At 33.3% G+C, this 19,848-nt stretch overlaps 2 protein-coding genes across 10 annotated transcripts in view; one reads left to right on the top strand and one right to left on the bottom strand.

Annotated features, from left to right (window-relative positions):
- The window catches only part of LOC144972851 (something about silencing protein 10-like), a 29,401-nt gene extending 17,139 nt beyond the window's left edge, over positions 1 to 12,262 (top strand). For all 7 annotated transcript variants that reach the window (XM_078914585.1, XM_078914584.1, XM_078914582.1 and 4 more), the window contains 9 exons: positions 1,283 to 1,404; positions 2,028 to 2,096; positions 3,240 to 3,296; positions 4,644 to 4,714; positions 6,785 to 6,881; positions 8,744 to 8,829; positions 9,399 to 9,501; positions 10,936 to 11,037; positions 12,032 to 12,262. In XM_078914585.1, coding sequence (XP_078770711.1) covers positions 1,283 to 1,404; positions 2,028 to 2,096; positions 3,240 to 3,296; positions 4,644 to 4,714; positions 6,785 to 6,881; positions 8,744 to 8,829; positions 9,399 to 9,501; positions 10,936 to 11,037; positions 12,032 to 12,121 — 797 coding nt within the window. In that variant the 3' untranslated portion in view covers positions 12,122 to 12,262. The remainder of the gene's footprint in view (positions 1 to 1,282; positions 1,405 to 2,027; positions 2,097 to 3,239; positions 3,297 to 4,643; positions 4,715 to 6,784; positions 6,882 to 8,743; positions 8,830 to 9,398; positions 9,502 to 10,935; positions 11,038 to 12,031) is intronic.
- A 1,604-nt stretch (positions 12,263 to 13,866) lies between these two features.
- LOC144972850 (uncharacterized) overlaps positions 13,867 to 19,848 on the bottom strand; it is a 56,651-nt gene continuing 50,669 nt past the window's right edge. For all 3 annotated transcript variants that reach the window (XM_078914576.1, XM_078914575.1, XM_078914577.1), the window contains exons 7-10: positions 18,925 to 18,956; positions 18,255 to 18,321; positions 16,520 to 16,629; positions 13,867 to 14,011 (exon numbers count right to left, since the gene is read on the bottom strand). In XM_078914576.1, coding sequence (XP_078770702.1) covers positions 13,985 to 14,011; positions 16,520 to 16,629; positions 18,255 to 18,321; positions 18,925 to 18,956 — 236 coding nt within the window. In that variant the 3' untranslated portion in view covers positions 13,867 to 13,984. The remainder of the gene's footprint in view (positions 14,012 to 16,519; positions 16,630 to 18,254; positions 18,322 to 18,924; positions 18,957 to 19,848) is intronic.

Raw genomic sequence — 19,848 nt, 5'->3', positions numbered from 1 at the left:
TCATTTCCATTTCACTTCACCTCCGAGTAGCTGCGCATCATTCATTATCAATTATCACACAAAAACTTTCGATCTTATTTTAGCTTTACATTTTACTTAAAGATGTTGAAATAAAGCACTGTGCTTCTTAAACGCTGGAGTTGAAAATAAAATACTATGTGAAGTCGATGAAAAAATTTTTAAAAATTAAATGGTTACCAAGACGACATTTATTCAACAACTTTTTTTATGGGGAAACGACCCATGATAAGATTAAATAAGCAATTAAATAGTACCACCTTTGAAAAACATCGCAAAACGGGAACTTGCTTTAAACCGAAATGGTTTAGAAGGTCCCCAAAATTTCGGTTTAAAGTAATTCTACTGTATTCTTTTTTTTTTGTTCTCCTTTTTTTTTTTTTACAGTCTGGCACATATTAAGTTCTAGTCTGGATTGAAATTGAAATCTTCCCATAATTGAAATTCTTCAACAATGCATTGTCATTATTGAGTAATGGGTAAAAGATTCCCCAAATCTAAAGTGTGAATTATTATGAAAATGATCCAAGACAAAAATATTCTCAAACACTGAGAGAACAATGTGTTAGATTTTTTGGACTACAAGCATTACACCTGAAATTAGAAGTTAGCCTCAAATTATGATCATTTTCCCCAACATTTTGTTTACATTCCACACTAAATTTAAAAGAAAAGACTTTTCATGACCATTGAGACCTCGGCCAACCAGCCAAAATAAAAACATTTTATATGCATGGTGTAATTGTGTTTTTTCAATTTTTAAAAGGGGAGGGGGAGTTTGTATGTTTTTAAAATCTTTTAATAGACCGAAGCAATGCCTCCGACTTCACATGTTTGGTATGGAAATGACTATGAATTATATCCTTTTGGGTTAAAGGAAAATGAGGGTAAAAATCATAATCATTATTTGTATTTCATGGATGTACATGAAATGGTCAATTAAAAGCATTAGAATTAGAACCTTGCTCATAGCCATGGCAAGTTGAAAAGGTTCGATTTTGTTTACATTTAAGCTCATTCTTGAAATCTCAATTTGTTTTTCAAGTAGTTTTCAAACTTTGTTTTTAAGCATATTTTTTAAAATAAATTCAAAATTGTTATCAAAAAAATAAACCATACTTGTGTTATCATATATTTGAATTGAATCACTGATTCTAATTTTTTTGTTGAGATATGAAATGCCTATGACAGACCTGATGTGAGCAGAAATGTAGATTGTTGAAAGTGTTTTAAAGTGGCCGTTTCCTCTTGTTAACTCAAACAGACGCTGGTGAAGAGGATGATTGGACTCTGGAGGCAAAAGAAGTTGATATGCTGCAGGCTAAACTGGATGAGGAAGTGGATGAAGAGGATTTCATGATTCCATCTCTCACAGTATCATCTTCAGTATGCTACCTTTTTTTTTCTTTCATTTTGATATATTATTACAATCATCCTAATCTTTCGCTAGTGACTTGGATCAACAACTAAAACAGGGAGAATGTTGTATATGACAATCTTATAGAAATTTTTTAAAAATATGATGCATTTGAATTTGTCAGCACTAATTCTACCTATTTGTTTACTAAGTGTTGCATGTTTTTGTTTTTTTTTGTGAGTCTTGGAGGTTTTCATCTAATGGATTGTTGTTAATGTTGGTTTTTTTATTATCATCATTAATTGAAATAAAGATGATTGATTCACTTTTTTCTATAATCACTGGTCAAAAATCACTAGGGAGCAGTAGTAGTGATTCAATTCAACCTGCCTTAAAGCTCGTTTCATCACTGTTACTGCTTTCTTGGTGATGAAATTGGCTAAGTTTGATACAAATGAGAGACAATATGATGATCTGAGAGAAGTTCAATATTTTAAAAATTCATTGCATCAAGTATTTTCTTAAGAGAAAGAATTGATACAAAATTTTTGTTCTATTTGTTCCATTTTCAATTCATATGAACGAGAGAGAGAGAGAGAGAGTCAAGTCCTATCTGAAAATTTATTCAATTTTTTAACCTTTGATTATACAGAAAACAAAAAAGAAAGAGCCAAAAGAACTGACAGTTAAGCAAGATCTCACAGACAAAGAGAAAAAAGAGGTAAGTTTTCCATACAAGTAAGGAGTGCTGATTGAAATTCTCCTTATTACGGGAGAATTTCGGCCTCTGGTCTTCTCACTCTTTCTTATTACTTTGTGTCTTTCCTCTTTAAGGGGATCATATGCTTCACCAGATCGATGTCTGGAGTCTTTTTGTGAGAGGTTTTTTTTTTTCTCCTTGTTTCTTTAAAATGTCCAGTAGTATTATTTTTGATACAATGGTCTTCAAGAATCAAGGAGAACTTGCTTATAGCCAGATTGTGCTTATAAGTGGATTCAGATTTTTAAAAACTTTCAATGCCTATATTACAGTAAAAAATAACTTTTTCCTTCTTTGTTTCCAAAATAATAATCGGTAATAATAATAATATATACATTACTGATTTTAGATATATTGTACAATTGCTTGAGATACTTGAATATTATAAAAATTAACGGATAAATCTATTGTCTTGATATCCACAGTGCAATCAATGTAAGTCTCAGTCATTAAAAAAAGATATCTTGATAGTTAATCTGTAACAATACAAACGATGAAAACGTTTTCAACTTACTTTATGGTTTGTCTTGGACAGAGAGACCATAATCATAACAAAACGGTCTCAGAAAAGAACAGAGCAAGATGGCTTTGTACGTTGAGTAAAAGCATGATTCGCAATTCAATTTTTTTGTCTTTATGGCTGAAATTTGGTCTTCGCTCTGAATAACAAAAATAAATAGTGATAGTGTACTGGTAAAAAATGCAATTCTTATCTGGAAAACAATTGGAAAAAAATTGAGATCACACAATCAGCATTTCTTTTAACCATCTTCTCAGTTTACTATGGACACTTGATTGACTTGAAAGGCTATGGCATGCAGTAATGCTGTTCGAAGTTTAAACAATGTGCTTGTCTGTTACTGAACAGAAAAAGCATACAATAGAGCAAAGATCTGGCACTCAAAGAGACACATTTGATAGGAGGAAAATCTATTTCTTGAAGAAAACATGCAATTCTGTGAGATGATTTTTCAAGCAGTGGGTACTTTTATGGAAACCACTACATAATAATTTTGGGAATTTTCTTTATTTCACACTTATTTTAGAAATTGAAAATGAATTGCTGAATTCAAAGAAAAAAACAAAATGTATTTTTCCTCTCAGCACTTAGAGAAACTTCACCCAGAGGCACAACCCTTGAGAGAGGAGTTAAACAAATGTGTAAGTATTGTGTGTGTATTATTATTATTATTTTAACTTAATATGTCCAAAGTACTTTATACTTTGGGATCTTGTTTAATGAATTTTATATTTTCAAGATATTTGTTTTGGAGGTTGAGGGGAAGAGAGAGAGAGAGTAGGAGCTAAAATTGGTCAGATGCATGTGTTTTCCTTTAACTAAAATTTCCTGAACCAAAATTATGTTTTAGAGTCGGTCCAGAAATAAATATGTGACCATATTGAGGTACACTACATTTATTCTGAAGCAATTTTAAGTGAGAATATTAAAAGTAGACCTTAAAAATTTATTTTTTTAAACTTGAGCTTTTATATAGTGCAATTTCCACTAAAAATGCTCAAAGTGCTTTACAAAGGGTCCCTCGCCAACAGCAACACTTAACATGTAGCATGAGACGACATGATGCCTGTTATGTGATATTACAATTATGTTCGGAAGAGGCAACACTATTTAAGGCCAGATACTCATTTTACACCTGAGTACGGTGAGAGAATGTGATAAAGAGCCTTTTCCAAGGACTCAACTTTGTGCCGAGCAAAGGTCGGACCCATGACCTTCCGATTTGAAAGCGAGTGTCATACCACAAGACCAAAAGCGCAGGTGGACAGGTTGGCCAGCAAGAAATCTTTTCTGATTCAAAATCAGTTTGTCTACTAATCTTAGCTATCAAAGATTTATAAATAATTTCTTTTCTTTTCTTTTATTTCAACTTTGCATTGACTTAGATGTCACTCATTGTGACTAATCTTGTATCCATGTTGACCATTTTATTTTATTTTCTCAAACAAGCTGTACTAAAGACAACTGTTTACCTTTGTGTAATTTGTCATTTCACTTATTTCCTGTTTTTAATTTAAAGCTTCATTGGAAACAATTAGCTTGTGTGATGAAGAGATCTTTTAGCACATATTTCTTGCATACGAGGAAAATGAAATCCTCCTGGTGCGTTGAGTTTTGCTTAACTGAATCTTACGACATTCTGTTTGTACATAATGATGAGCTACGAGGTTGATAGAGTCAGAGTTTATCCCTGTTTCTATTGCATGAAACAGACAATAGCAATTGTTAGCTACCCTTTTGATAGGACGCTAGTCTATTGTAAAGTACTTTCCACCAGATCTAACAGACTTATCTACCCAATCACTGCTGGGTGGACAGGGGGGTCAGAAAATGGAACCCCCACTTTTGGTAAAGAGTGATACAATTTGTGTATCAATAAATTGTATATCATATAACTTTTAGCCAATAAAGTGCATTATGAAATCAATCAGGGGTTTGTAATTAGTGAAGTATACACGAACAAATCCTTATCATTCCTTTCTTTACAGCTTGAAGAACTAGAATTATTGAAAGACAAAAAAGGTTGGAGAATAGAGAGCAAGGATACCTGTTTCAGACTGTGAGTAGCTTTGTAATCACGATTGCCATTTTGTTGGGGTGTAGTGAAGTAAAGGAACGGGTATTTTAAATGTTTATTTTTGACCAGGTAAATAAGAGTACAATATTATTTTGCAAAAGAAACCATCCGAATAAAAATCTGATTCAATGCATTTCAATGTTTACTATAAGATTGCATACCTTTTACTTGTAATGAACAGACAAATGAATTCATACTATTTAAAAGAGACCCTTTCACACCTTTGTACCATAGGCATCTTTGTACTATTGGATAGAGAGTGCGCTTCTACCAGATTAATTATGGTTGAGCAACACAAGCTGTCTCGACTCTGTTGCTGATTCCAGTGTATTAGATGGGATGAAATTATTAATAATCTGGACAAGTTCCATGATTACATCGTTTAATATGGGAAACATAGTGTCATTTTGTTGTGTGGGTCTGGTGGGGTACCCCCAACTGATTCCCATCTGAAGGACTAGGAAGAGAGACAAAACTACTAACAAAATAATATTGGGTTGATTCTATTGTTGTTAAAAACACACTCATCAAGTCTTTTTAAACATTAATGAGCACACCATAACTTTTCTCCTACCACTTATATATTTAAATTTCTCACTTCCTCTATTTCATGTCAATGACTTCATAACTGGTAATGTTGTCACCTTAAAAGCGGATTTTTAAGCCATTGTGATTATAATCCTTTTCTGGTGTGACATCCTCCTAAGATGAATTCAAAGAGCAGGGTCACTTATTTCTTTGACCACTTGCATTGAAAAATCTGAAATGTTGTAAAGGTATTCAAGTCTTATAAATTACTAATTTATACAGTAGAATTACTTTAAACCGAAATTTTGGGGACCTTCTAAACCATTTCGGTTTAAAGACATTTTGGTTTAAAGTAAGTTCCCGTTTTGCAATGTTTTTTCAAGGGTAGTAACTATTTAATGAATTTGCTCATTTAATCGTATCATGGGTTTCCCGTTAAATGGAGTTGTTGAGTAAATGCCGTCTTCGTAACCATTAATTTTTTTTTTTTTGTGTGTGTTTTAAAAATATTTTTGGGGATTTTTGTTTTTAATTCAAAATTGTTGAAAGTGAAAGAGTTGAGTTCGGGATGCCGTGTATTTTACATATCTCCGTCTTGATCAACTTTTTTTTTCATCGACTTCACATAATATTTTGATTTTAAACTCCAACGTGTAAGCACAGTGCTTTCTTTTAGACATCTTTTGGTAAAATGCAAAGCTAAAATAAGATCGAAAATTCTTGTGCAATAATTGATAATGAATGAGGCGCAGCTACTCAGAGGTGAAGTGAAATGGAAATGAAAAGGCGTGTCAATGCTAAGCTGTCTTTTGTTGAAAAGCCATTAGGTTCAAAGGCCTAATTACATAGAACCTTCCCCCCCCCCCCCCCCCCCCCCCCTCACATACACATTTAAACAAAGTGGAAATGAAATGGCATGCCAATGGTAAGTTGTCTACCACCCCCCCCCCCCCCTTCCTTATCATCGTGTTGCAAATCCAGTCAGTTCCAAAGCATCAACACACACATGAGTGAGAACATCTCGCTTGCGTGATTCTACACCCCAACTCCCCCTCTTTCCTCATTTTTCGCATGCCAGTCACCCGCTGTCTTCCTTTTCCAGTCTGTGCGACTGTGGTGTTGGCCAAGCCCAAGTGCAGCGATTGAAGTGTTTGCCTCTCCCCCCCCCCCCCCCCCCCCCCCCACCCACCCATCACCCTCATCTTATACTTACGTTCTGTTTAATATCGCCGGGCATTATTACGTGTGGCCTCCTTCCCGAATTTTTGAAGAAAAATATAGAGAGAAAAAGGGAAGGTGCTCTCAAGTTGTTTCGGTTTAAAGAAAGTCCTGCTTAGAAGTATTTCGGTTCATCGTAAGAATTAGTACAAAGATAATGAAGAAACTAGCACAATTTATTAAATTCTTTGCGGATTAAGGTATTTTTCGGTTTAACTTCTTTCGGTTTAAAGTAATTTTACTATAACTAATTTTAGTTAGCATTTAACAATAATTTTAAAATATTTTTTTATGTCTGTCTTACAGGTTAGCGGCCAATATTGCCTTCTACCTTCATTTAATAGAGAGTGGAGAAGATTGTCGAGGTCATCCTGTTCTCACAAGAATAGTCCAGTGGAAACGGGTGAGGATATCAGTACAAACCAAACAAAAAAAAAACATCATTTTCAGTCATACAGAATCATCCATCTATGTTTTACCTTGCCACATTTTTTTGGCTCAGAGGTGAAAAATGGAATATTATCTCTATTAGAAGATGACGTCTGTTTACATGAATTTCAACTGGCAACGGTATTGCCATATGCCGGGAGTACTGTCACATTATGAGACAATTATTAGAAATATTCTATTAGTTTCTTTGTCTTTTTTTTTTCATTTGAGATAAAACTCTTGATTTTGAATGTAGTTGGATCCAGCTAAAATTCATGAAATGTTTCTGACAAGCAAAAAATGTTTTGTTTTTTTTGTTTTTTTAATTGTGGGTTTGATTTTTTGTGGGATTCTTAAAAGACATAATAGTAAAATAATTTATTTTTTTGTAATCTCCCCAAAAAGCGATATATATGTATATGAATATTTATCTTTTTTACTGCAACTATGACCCTGGTTAATTACTCATGCTTTGCAAAAATGAAAGAAATGTCATATGTGACCTTTTTGGTTTGGCATAAAGTTGGAACAGTGTACAATGCCTATGGGCCAGAATGTTGAAGGCAAAATTTTTCCACTGGTCAGACCTAATTGGTTTCTCAAGCGTCACTTAAAGTGAAAGAAAGTCAGGAATTTTATTTTGGAGAAAAATTCAGGAAAATGCTGTCAGGCGAGAAAACAAATGGTCTTGACTTTTGCAATCAGGTCGGGAAAAAGTGTGACAAATGCTTGGTCAACAGTCTATGAGTCTTTTATTTTTTTTCCACTAATGCTTCTATAACACGTTGCTAAGTGAAGGTAGTTTGTCAAAAGTAAAGATCTGTCGCCTTGTGAATTTGTTATTATCTTTTCTTGTCCACTAGGTGGTGTGATTCCAAAGGATAGTGCTACTAGAAATCAATTTATTGAGTGTTTTTATTTTCACTTTCGCTTTCCCAAAACTCGAATTTCGATTGCTACCAGTTTGTACAATTAATGATCATAGTGAATGTGTCTGAAATTGTTGACAAGGCTTAACTAAACCAATGAATAGTCAACTACAACAATATGAAATCAAACCCACAATTGTGTTAGGTTATTAGACCTGCCAATATGTACACATAGATTCAGATCCTTCGGAATTTTAAGTTTCCTGTTTCAATACTATGATCTATGCTAAGAGTCCTAATGACATTTTGTGTTTCTAACTTTGTGTGCTCCATTGTGGTAGAAGATGCAGATTGTAGACAAGATTAGTATCAGAATTAGATTTGCTACTCATTTTTAGGGAGATGCCGAGTTCAGACTTGTGTTACTTTTTAAGAGTCTTGGCTCACAGAATCTTTTTTTTCAAATTGACTGCAATGCAATGGCAGCACAGAGTAAAGGAGGCTTATTGTTCAGTCTATAAATATAAAAAGAAAACTACAATTAAATCAATTATAGATCGATAATGGCCTCCCATATTAAGAATAAAAACGTTATCACTACATGAGGCCAAAACAAGAATGACAACAATACCATGATAAACTTCATAAGACTCTGTGTCATTAAAAGTACACGTAGTGTTGGTGATAATGGGGATGTTGCTTGTAGTTTATCTAAATTCTAGGGTGAGAGTTTATTAGTTACTCATTTAAGTGGATATGTGACAAATTATTTTTAAATTTAGGTCTTTAGGGCCCAATTTTTGAAACACAGCGGATTCATTTTTCTGCAGAAAAAAATGAAAATATTTTCAAGGATTTGGTGGGGACCCTGAGATAAACAAGACAAAAAAAAACAAAAACATATAAAAATAGTAACAACATTGGCATGTTAGTTTACTGAATGTTTCCAATATTTACTTTTCCATAGTTGGCCAAAATGTACCAGGAGATTCCAGATCATCTTATGGAGGAGAGTGATGAGGAAAGTGATACGGAAATTAAAAAACCCAGGAGGTAAAAATGATCTAAAGATACTTTATTTATTGCCCCTACACAATTTTTAGCCATAGTATGGGCTAACATGTAGTTGAGCAGTACTAGATAGATCAGGAGTTAATCTGTAGGTTTGATATCCGGTGCCAGAAGGTATGAAAAATTGTATCCCTCCAGTAGCTACTAGTACTAGAAATTTAAATGCATGTTTTTGTTTTTTGTTAATCACAAAGTTATAGTATTCCTTCCAAGTCATTAGGCCCATGGAGCTGGGGTTGATCCCAGCTTCTATAGCAAAAACTGGACAATAGCAATTGCATGCTATCCTTTGGATAGAAAAAGCGTCGATTCCACCTGGGATTGATCTCGTTACCTTTGAGTTTGAAGCTAGTGCTCTTCCAAATGAGCTATCTAGCCCCCTAGAAAGATATAAAATTTGAGTTAATTGTACTTGATGAATAAATCAGAACCTAATCAATTTGTGTCACTCCTTTCCCTTCTCCACACCCTTTAATAAAGCCCAAGTCACAACTTGTTTCTATTTGCTCAGAGGGTTAATTTTCTTTTTAAAATTTATTCTTTATTGATAGAATGAATATAAGAAATGAGGATGATGACGAAGACAAGATAGAGGATGGTGTCGAGGAGTCTCAGGATATGGAAGATGGAGCAGGAAGGCCTATAACATTACAGGTAGACTGGCTTTTTAAAAATAATTTTCATTCTTTGATAAGCTTATGATTAAATCTATCTTTAAGTGTGTCTTGCATATTTGTTGATTGACTTACCACTTATACAGTAATTTTTAGTAGAAAAGTGATGAAAATATAGCCTAACTTGTGTAAGGCAGACACCCTCTGTTCCTGACGCAAGTGTCTACAATAGAGAAGTGTACTTCATACACAAGTTCAATCAAATTCAGTTTGAATAGTGTATTTCATTTTGAGTCTACCAACACAAAACATTGAGACAACCACACAGTTGTCAGGTTTTTAATCATGTTTTCCCCCTATTGTATATTTATTATTTATTTGCTAATATATTTATTTACATTCGTCAACTTATGTCTATTTATTTATTGCTTTGAATATGCTTTCAACACAATTGAGCTTACAAACAGCTTGTACATGATTTATATAAAAAGACATGTCATATGTTGCATGTGTTGATATGTTTTGGATTTACAACACCCTTTTATCATTTTAGCCACAATTGTTTACTTAAAATTATATCAAAATTTAAGTTGAACTTCAACTTAAGACATTATTAAACCAGAAATTCTTTGTAGGTGAAATTCTTGCCTGTGTTAGCATTAGAAGTGTCCACCATAAACAGAACAAAAATAGAGAGAAAAAAAAAATCATCGTTCCCGTTCAACTATCTTTCATTAAAGGTGTTTGCCATAACAAGATAGACTTATTAAAATATGTCCTATCTTTTAGTTTCTGTTTGCAAACTCATACAATTTTAGTGAGTTTGATGGCTTCAGAGTGTTGATAGGATGTTAATGATTGCTATGTAAAATTATTTTGCCAAAAATGGTAAATGAATATTTTTTCCTTTTTTTTAATGTAACTTTAAGATGATTAGATTAAAATAAAAGATTACATTCAGGTGGGAAATTTTTTAATGTCTATACCAATAAATAACAGTTATAAATTTTCTTGTGATAATAAAATTTTAGAGTAACTTGTTGAATAGTAAATAATGTCAAAGCAAATCAGAATATTAAGACTAGTCATTAAATCCTGTTTTTGCTTTGATACATAAAAATACTGCTGTGGATAGAAATGTTAATACATCCTTTAATTTTGCTTCAATTCACTTTTCATTTCCAGTTTTTATTTTTTTGTTTGTCGTTTTTTTTGGGGAGGGGGGGGGTTGGTAGGGATGATTTGTGCATATATATCTTGGTTGTAGTCATTTCAATATTATCCTTTTTTCTCTCCTTGAATGGTTAACCCAACAAATTTCCATTGATGTTGAAATCAAGTCAATTACTCTAGTAAAGAATATATGCGCGAGTTCCAAGATAGTAAATAGAAGTTCAGTATAAAATGCAGCTCTTGCTTAAGTTGAAGTCTCTTCTCCTATCAATTTGTAACATTTTTTAAAAACTTCCATTAGATGGAGAAAAACAGAGTAACAACAAAGAAACCCAAGAAAAACAACCCCCGTGTGAAACACAAGGAAAAGTTCAAGAAGGCAACAGTAAAGAGAAGAGTATATGTAAGTATAATACTCAAATGATGTACTAGATTATTATTCATTCATTCATCTTTTCACATCAATGCACACTAGAGTAGTACGTACTATAAAATCATGTTATCATGCCAACAATTTGCCTGGAACTGGAACAAGACTCTTAACTTCTACCCCATTATACTGCTATCTGCTTGTGAATGGAAAGGCACAATCCATTATATAAAAAAAGTTAATTGCTATATCAACAAAATCTTTCAAATTAAATATTTTGCTGCCATTATGTGGGGTTCTGATCACCCTTAAGGTGAAGAATAACAGGTAACAAAAGAGAATAAGATAATTTATGGACCTATTGATCTACGATGCCTTGCATGGTCTGTATAAAAGACGAATTAGCTCTCCCATGATTTTTCTAAACTTATGTGTTCACTTTCTCTCACTTTTTGTATATAGTCTAAGTTTCGTTCAGCGCACAATGATAGTATTTCAGGTTAAACCATTTATTCTTTTAAAATTAATGATCATTGTATTTTTTTGTAAAAATTTCAATGGCGTCAAACACTAACAGCGAATATTTTTATGCCTACTTGAACTTAAAATCGACAGTATTAACATTCACAACTTTGTGCACTGGGGGTTCAAAATCATACATTTCAGTCATGATCTATTAATTTCTTTAAAACTGTACCATCACGCCCCTGCCAGACTACTGGCAATGGACTCGCGATTCAACCTCCAGTAAGTGTTAGAGGAAGATAGTTTTGATTTTGTCTCCTAATTGAAAGGTACCTATTTTTTTTTAATGAACTATTTTAAGCACCTAGTGATTTAGGTAAAAATAGCAATACATCCCATCTAAGTTTGAGGTATATTTTCTGGAAACAAATTTTATCAGAAGAAAAACATTTTATGTCAGCCCTCTGGTCGATGTCTAATATGACAAATAGTAATTTCTGAATACATGCAGTCACTTGCATTTTTTATATTATTATTCTGTTTTGTTTTGTTTTTTCAACAGGTGCCAGAGCACAAGTCTGAGATGAAGAAATACCAGGGAGAAGAAAGGGGAATTCGAGCTTATGTCACAAAAAGCGTCCGTCTTCATTAGTTTCTGTTTGTATGAATGATAAGTGAACATGTAGTGTGTGAATAAGTGTGATTGATGCGAGTGGGATGAAAACTGCAGTTTGAGATTTGACAGGTTAATCATATATGAATTGAGAAATAAAATATTACAAACCAGATAAAATGTTCACCTTTAATCCATATTTAAGTTGATTCTGCCAATAAAATTGCAAAGTATACTGAGAAAATTAAGGTGGTTAATATTCAACTCTTGCATGTCATATTGCACTTCACAGAAATTTACTAAATGTATGCATACACCACAGTCCATTAGAGATAAGTAGTCTTTCAAAGCCATGGAGCGGGAGTTTATCCTGGTTTCTATAGTGTGGAACGGACAACAGCAATTGCTTGCTACCATTTGGATAGAACATTAGTCTATCGCAAAGTACTTTCCACTAGATCTTACAGACTCATTTACCCAATCACAGGGGGGAGGGGGGTCAGAAAAAAATCTCACTCCCATAGTGGGCGGTGAGGCACTATTACTGTCTTCTTTCCCCCTATATCTGTTTTCCAACATGCTTTCTGCCTTTGTCTTGGGATAAGATTACTTGGTTTTGTCATGGCCCTGGCCGGATACCCTGGCTTTGAGGGAGACAGTCAAATGTATAGTTAGAGTTTTGGGAAATGACATTTTTTTCCTTGTACATCATCTCTCTGTTACATACTGTTACAGTTTTTGTTATAAAATATATGTTGGTTTGTGAACTTTTGAGTGTGTCCCTCTTAGTGGGGACCTGTGCTTGTGTCTGGATGAGACTTTGGGTGATCTCAAACTGAGTACAATGGTGGAGTACTCTTAGAATCTACATCCGTTCGGCCTTTTGAACCCTTCCCCTTTGTCTTACTTTTTCTTTTATGCTTTCAGTTGTAAACCTAGAACATTTTTTATTATCCCATTTTCTTCCTTTTTACTGGCGCTGATATGTCCTAAATGTGTTGCATGCGCCGTAAAACCCTTGAAAACAAAACGAATAAAATAATCTCAACTGCACCCGGATTTGATCTCAGTCCCTTTGATTGTGAGGCAAATGCTCTACCAACTGAGCTATCAGGACCCCCATTAGAGATAAACCAGGGCAAAAGAATTTTCTTTTCCCAGATTTACTACCTCACCAAAATCAACTACTTGCACAGCATTGGATTTTGGCCTCATTCTGACTCTCAAATGTATTGTTGATAGCGGACAAACTCAAGATTAACGTGGTGTTTGAAACCCCATGTTTTGGAGTGTTGGATGGTGTTGATTGCAGAGTGTCCCTTTTACAGTTGGGCAAAGGTGGTGTAGCAATCAAGTTTAATTCCCCAAAACATAAGTTTTTGTTCTTAATTGTCTTATGTTACTTTTCGACTCATTACTTATTATTAACTCGAGTGGCTCTTTCACTCATCTGAATTATTAGTTTGAAACAACTTTTTTTTTCTGTTCTTTTTTTTGAGTGGTGTTGATTGCAGAATGTCCCTCTGACTGCCATGCTGTATCTGTCAGGTCCCAATTGTCCTCAGGACTTTTAAACTCGCTTCATTTCCTTTTATCTTTTGCAAGAGCTTTTCATCAAAGGATGAATCAAATAGAGTTGCTCTTTTACTAGACCTGTTCAAATGATGAAACGAGTAGTAGTAACTCTTTTAAAAGGGCTTTTTGAAGAAAAATTTAAACGGCAATAGTTCTTTTGCTTTTAAACAGAAAAACATTTTTTTTTAAATACATAAAACAAGAAATACTATGATTCAATTTTGTTTATTGCTTTTACTCAAAAATATTCTCATTTTAAAAACACACTTGTGGAATGCTGTACAAAAGTCATCATGATATGTCAATTTCCTTTGAGGGAACTTTTCCTTAAAATTGTCCAACTTCATCCAAAAGCTGTGAAAAAATGGAAAAGAAGCAAAAATGGACATTGTTGTAAAGTAACCATCTTATTGTATTGGCTACTGTTGCCAAAAAAAATAAAAGCTGAATGGAATTCAAACTTGCAATCAATACAAGGGAATCCATTGGTTTAACAATTGTGTTTGTTTTAATTCTTCTCATTACCACTATAAATTGCTAGAAATGGCCAAAAAATTAAATGTATGTCTTCAAAGTTATAAAGTCACGTGTGAGATTTTGTCAGATTTGTCTTTTGATAGATGATAAGCAGACTAGTCAAAAGGTACCTGACATTGTTTTCGGATGATGCTTAAAAAGAAAAGCAATCATGGCGGGCAAATAACAAATTCAGACCTGGGTTGGGTTCAGTGTTGTGAAATGTTTTAGAATAGGAACTGTGTTTTCAGTCCACCAGTGGACTGAAAACACAGCTGTGTATTCAGTCCACCGGAAATAAAAATATTTTAAAAGGACCAATTATCGTCTATACTTGCCTTAATCGATCGTGACGACTTTGATACTGAGCCTATTATAGGCATCATCAGAAATGGGCAGACATAACATTTATAGCAATATCATTTACAGTGTTTTATTTACTTTTGATTGAGAGTTGTTCGAAACCGTGAGCCTGAAATAGATCTCAATTCATGGAACCGATTTATCAAACATTGACGAGATTCTTACCGTGGCTGCGAGATAGCCATTGGACTGGCCAATTTGGCCAAAATTGTCCACACAGAGAATAATGTTTCTACAATTAATTTAAAATTAACATTTATATCTAATTTAAATTTTTCCTTGTCCTTTCGAATTTTTTGTGATTACCTAAACCGATGAATTTTCCAAGGAGATCAGAGTTCTAGTATTGCTTCCCCAAGTAAGGTTCTATTTTGTCACTTTTCACATCGATCACTGGCCTCGAGTACAGCTGTGCTTCGAGGCCTCCTCCTCTTCCCCCTCCACCCCGGGCAGTCTTGACTTTGTCTTCTTCCACAGACTTGCCAAATTGAAAACTTCAAATTTAGTAATTTTAATTTTGTATAAACAACCACATTATTATTATTATTATTATTATTATTATCATTTAAGTATTACTAAGAATTATAAATTCGTAATTTTCCATAAAATTTCATATTTGGCCATAAAATTTATCTAAAATTCGTAAAATTACGAAAAATATCGTAAGATTCGGCATGTATGGTATGCTTTCAAAATCATTCCTTGTCCTTTGAATTGTAGGGCTGGTCTATTGTTCATCGTCTATCATGTCTTGTAAAACTATAATTTTTTTGACTGGTATCCCATTTTTTCCTTTCTACTAGCCCTAAAATGACCTCAGTGTTCTATAACTATAAGCGCCATCAAACCTTTAAAACCAAAAGAGTCCTTAAAAGAATCATCTTCCTTACTGCTCACGCCGATATTGTCTACACCAAAAGTGTTCCAAGCTGTAACCTTATAAATAAGGATAGGAACCAAAATAAAATATAAAACCCCTCTCTCTCTCTCTCTCTCTCTCTCTCTCTCTCTCTCTCTCTCTCTCTCTCTCTCTCTCTCTCTCTCTCTCACACACACACACACACACTCTCTATCTATTTATACTCTATCTCTCTCTATATATCTAATCTATCCCACCACCTACCCCCTTCTCTCCCTTAAACACATTCAAGACCCTATAACTATAAAAGTGTTCTCTCTTTTTCTTTTATCTTTTTAAAAATTTATTTGGGTTGGTTTTGTTTTGTTTGTTCGTTTTTCTCCGGATTCATATTGCTACGTACAAGAAATACACAAGGCAATACATTTTGACGCCTCACTGTGTTCTAAATTAAAATGATAATCTTAAAAGTGAGTAAAAGTAAATAAATTTTAAAAAAATAAAGGTCGATCACACTTCACAAGTCATCAGGAATGGCGTCAACGTGTTGAACTTGAAAATTAAGAAAACTCTGATCTCCTTGGAAAACTCATCGGTTTTGATAATCATACAAATTCTAATGGACTAGGAAACATTAAAAATAGATATAAATGTTAATTTTAAATTAATTATAAAAAATTATTCTCTGTGTGGCCAATTTTGGTCAAATTGACCAGGCCAATGGCTATCTGGCAACCATGGTAAAAATTTGTCTATTTCAGGCTCCCGATTTTGAACAACTCTCAATCAAGACTTTTCGAGAGTAAATAAAATGCTGTAAATGATATTATTAAGCCGTCAAATTGTCATAAATGTTATGCTTGTCCACTTCTGATGATGCCTAACCTACAATAGGCTCAGTATCAATGTCGTCATTATCGATTAATGTAACAAGTATAGATGATAATTGGTCCTTTTTAAATATTTTTATTTCCGGTGGACTAAATACACAGCTGTGTTTTCAGTCCACTGGTGGACTGAAAACACAGTTCCTTTAGAATAACCTTTTTTTTAAAATTCATGATATCATCAAACACCTAAACAAAACTGGACTTTAGAATGTTATAAAATGTAAAATATCTCACATCATAATTTTCTCCCTGTGAAATTGTCTGGGGATCTTGCAACACTACAGTTACAGACTCATTCTGTTGAATGATTCTTCCGAAGCCAAGATTAAAACCTCTATTGCAATCTGGAAAAAATAAATAAAAGCATCAGTTATATTATGGCCTATGCATCGTATATGGTCCGTCAAAGTATCCTCCTCAGTAGACACTCCTATCCCTCATTTCTCTTTCCATCACAAAGTTTTAAACAGGTACAAAACAAAATAAATATGTTCAGTGTGTTTTTTTGAAATTATTGACACATTTCAGATTTGAATAACTCAAAAGCTATGTAAGATTTCATCAAACGGTTTTTGTCATAGGTGCAGAATTTATTTAAGTTTTGATTGATATAAGTTTTAACACTGTGCGCCATTTGGTAACTGAGTTATGATGCCGTGAGTAGAAAAGTGTAATTTTGAAATAAATCGTAATTTACAGTGTATTTGTTTTTAATCATTGACACATTTCAGGTTTGATTACCTCAAGAACAGCTACAATGACATCAATTTGGTTTTCAACATATTGCTTCAAATTCATTAAAGATTTTTCTGACAGTTTACTGGTGATTGTGTGTTTGGGTAATTGTCCGATCCACGTTATCATGTCCCTTTTGAATGACAAGCCCCAAGTGTATCTCCAGTTCGTCCCATATCTTTTGCGGCATTAGTAATGTGACAGAGCGAACGGATTCTCTTATTTTTGTCTTCAGGTGACGTCATACACAAAAGAATTTTACAGTGTCAAGGCAATATTCCAAGTTGACATCCTTAGATTGACATGTTAAATGAAATAAACTTTCGAGAATCATGTCGGACAAAACCAAAATAAATCGAGATTCATGTCAAAATTACCTTTCTACTGATGCCGTCATAACTCAGCTACCAAAGGACGCATAGTGTTAAAAGTTATATCAATCAAAACCTGAATAAATTCTACACATATGGCAAAAAACCGTTTGATGAAATCTTACATAGCTCTCGAGTTATTCAAACCTGAAATGTGTCATTAATAAAAATAAAAAAAACACACTGTACATGTTTATAATATGTTGAATTTCCAGACTCATTACGCTCAATGTGCTTTACAGTTAAGTAAATTATAAAAACTGCTATGTTGACACCAAAAACACTAGTTCACTCTAGGACTGTTGCATACTTTACAGCTGCAATCTGAGTTCCATGAATAATGTTCCCATGTCTATACATAAATTATGATTTCACTTGGACTTCCTGAGACATCCTGGCTTAAGGATGAACAGATGCATGCCATCAATGTCACTCTACATTGTAGGTTAGATGTTGAAACTGAACCCAATATACTTAATGCACATAAAATATAAACAGAAAAACAGACTGGGTTGATTATTTTTTTTGATGAACACAGTTTCGATCAAAGGAGACAGAATCCATCACTTAAGAGCAGTGCCAAACACCTGTATTTAATGTACTTCGTGCAGATAATGTGATAAGCGATCGTTATGTTTTGTTTTGGTTTGTTTGGTTTTTAATATCATAATTTCAAATGAGTATGGCCACATTAAATCATGCTGACTTCTCAAGATCCTAATATTAATAGTAGATTAATTACAATTAATGAAGTTGAATTAATCTGTAAATAAATGAACAAACAAATATATAATTCCTTTCGTCCAATTGATCCCACCGCCCCACCCCCAACAAAAAAATATGTTGCAATTATAACCACTTACCACTCTCTCTATAAAAACTGCTTTCCTCAATATTCTGGACATTTTGAGTGAGACTACCTTGTTCCATCTGAAAACAACATTAACGATTTCATATTTAATTGCAGAAAATCAAATCCAACAATAAGTATGAAAAACAAATACTCAATTGACCAAGGTTTTGTAATGTTTTTTAATGTTTATTTATATATTTTCCTTTAAAGTGTTTCCTCTGGTATTCCTATAGTTTCAATTGGTAAACCAATCATCACAAAGGGGACAGGTCATGATTTTGTTTTCATTGAATTTACAGGGAAATTGTTTTAAAACAAGATTCCAATATGAATAAAAGAGGGAAAAAAATTATTTGATTGCATGTCCATTCAAGTGAACTTAAGATGCACTTTACTCAGATCTGCTCTGTAGATTAAGTATGTAATGATAATAATAATTATCAATAGCTGAAGTAAATGAATGAGTATGATAATTACTCTCATTCTGTTCTTAATCTACTGCATCATTCTTTTCTTTCCTGTTTTTATTATTCTTCAGTTTTGTTACATGTTCATTCATATGAATAATAATAATAATAATAATCATAATAATAATAAACAATTTGGTGTGATTCCTAGATTTGCAACATCATTTGATTTTATCATAGTGATAATGTGCTAATGAAATTTATTTGACTTACCACATTTGATACATTAACTGTCAAAAGTGGATCTGAAATTATATAAAATATAGTAAGATTGAAAATAAGAATGAAATTATTTATTATTATTATTATTATTATTATTATTATTATTATTATTTATTATTAATATATATTATTATTATGTAGTATGTAGTAGTAGTAGTAGTAGTAGTAGTAGTATTAGTAGTAGTAGTAGTAGTAGTAGTAGTAGTAGTAGTAGTAGGAGGAGGAGGAGGAGGAGGAGGAGGAGGTGGAGTACCACTTGTAGAAGTAAACGAATTGGCGGTAGTATATTGTATATTATTGTTGCGCATACTATGACCTTTTTAAAATAAAAAAGAGAATGAAATCATTTCCTGGCTTGTGTGAAAGTGAAAGGAAAAGTTAGGGAGCAGGTCATGTGGAAAGGGCAAATCGAGACCCACTTTCAACACCTTTTTTTTTTTCTCCGAGCATTATACTTAACCCTTTTTGCTTATTTTGCAAAGTCATACTGTCATATTCTTATAAATCTGTATTGGGTTATACTGTGGTATTTTTTACATATCTCTTCTTTTTTTTTAATGGGGGGTGGGGGGGGGGGGGGCACGATCTCATGTAAGAATAAAAAATCTGAAAAGATGTGAATGCCAGTAATGCCGTTCAAAGCAGGAAATATAAAATTACAAGAGTATATCGACCAGAGACAAAATCAGACTTACTCAGTGGAGAGAAATGCTAATTTTTTCGTACATATTTTCTTTCTGATTTTTCTAACATTGTATCATACAGGCCTCGATTGCATTCTAAGAGGACCTTGATGATTGTTTATTACATGGGTTCTCTTGTTTTATAAATTTGGCTTCAAAGTTCACCATGCGTTAGTTTCACAAAATTCACAAGAGTGCTGTCTACAATCGTTTTAGGGTAGAGGAGTCGTGA

The sequence above is a fragment of the Berghia stephanieae genome, chromosome 5 (assembly GCF_034508935.2).
Source record: "Berghia stephanieae isolate SIO BIC M18660-M18661 chromosome 5, UCSD_Bste_1.3, whole genome shotgun sequence".
NCBI lineage: Eukaryota > Metazoa > Mollusca > Gastropoda > Nudibranchia > Aeolidiidae > Berghia > Berghia stephanieae.
Note: the sequence above shows the minus strand (reverse complement) of the source record. Positions and strands in the feature narration are given on the sequence as shown.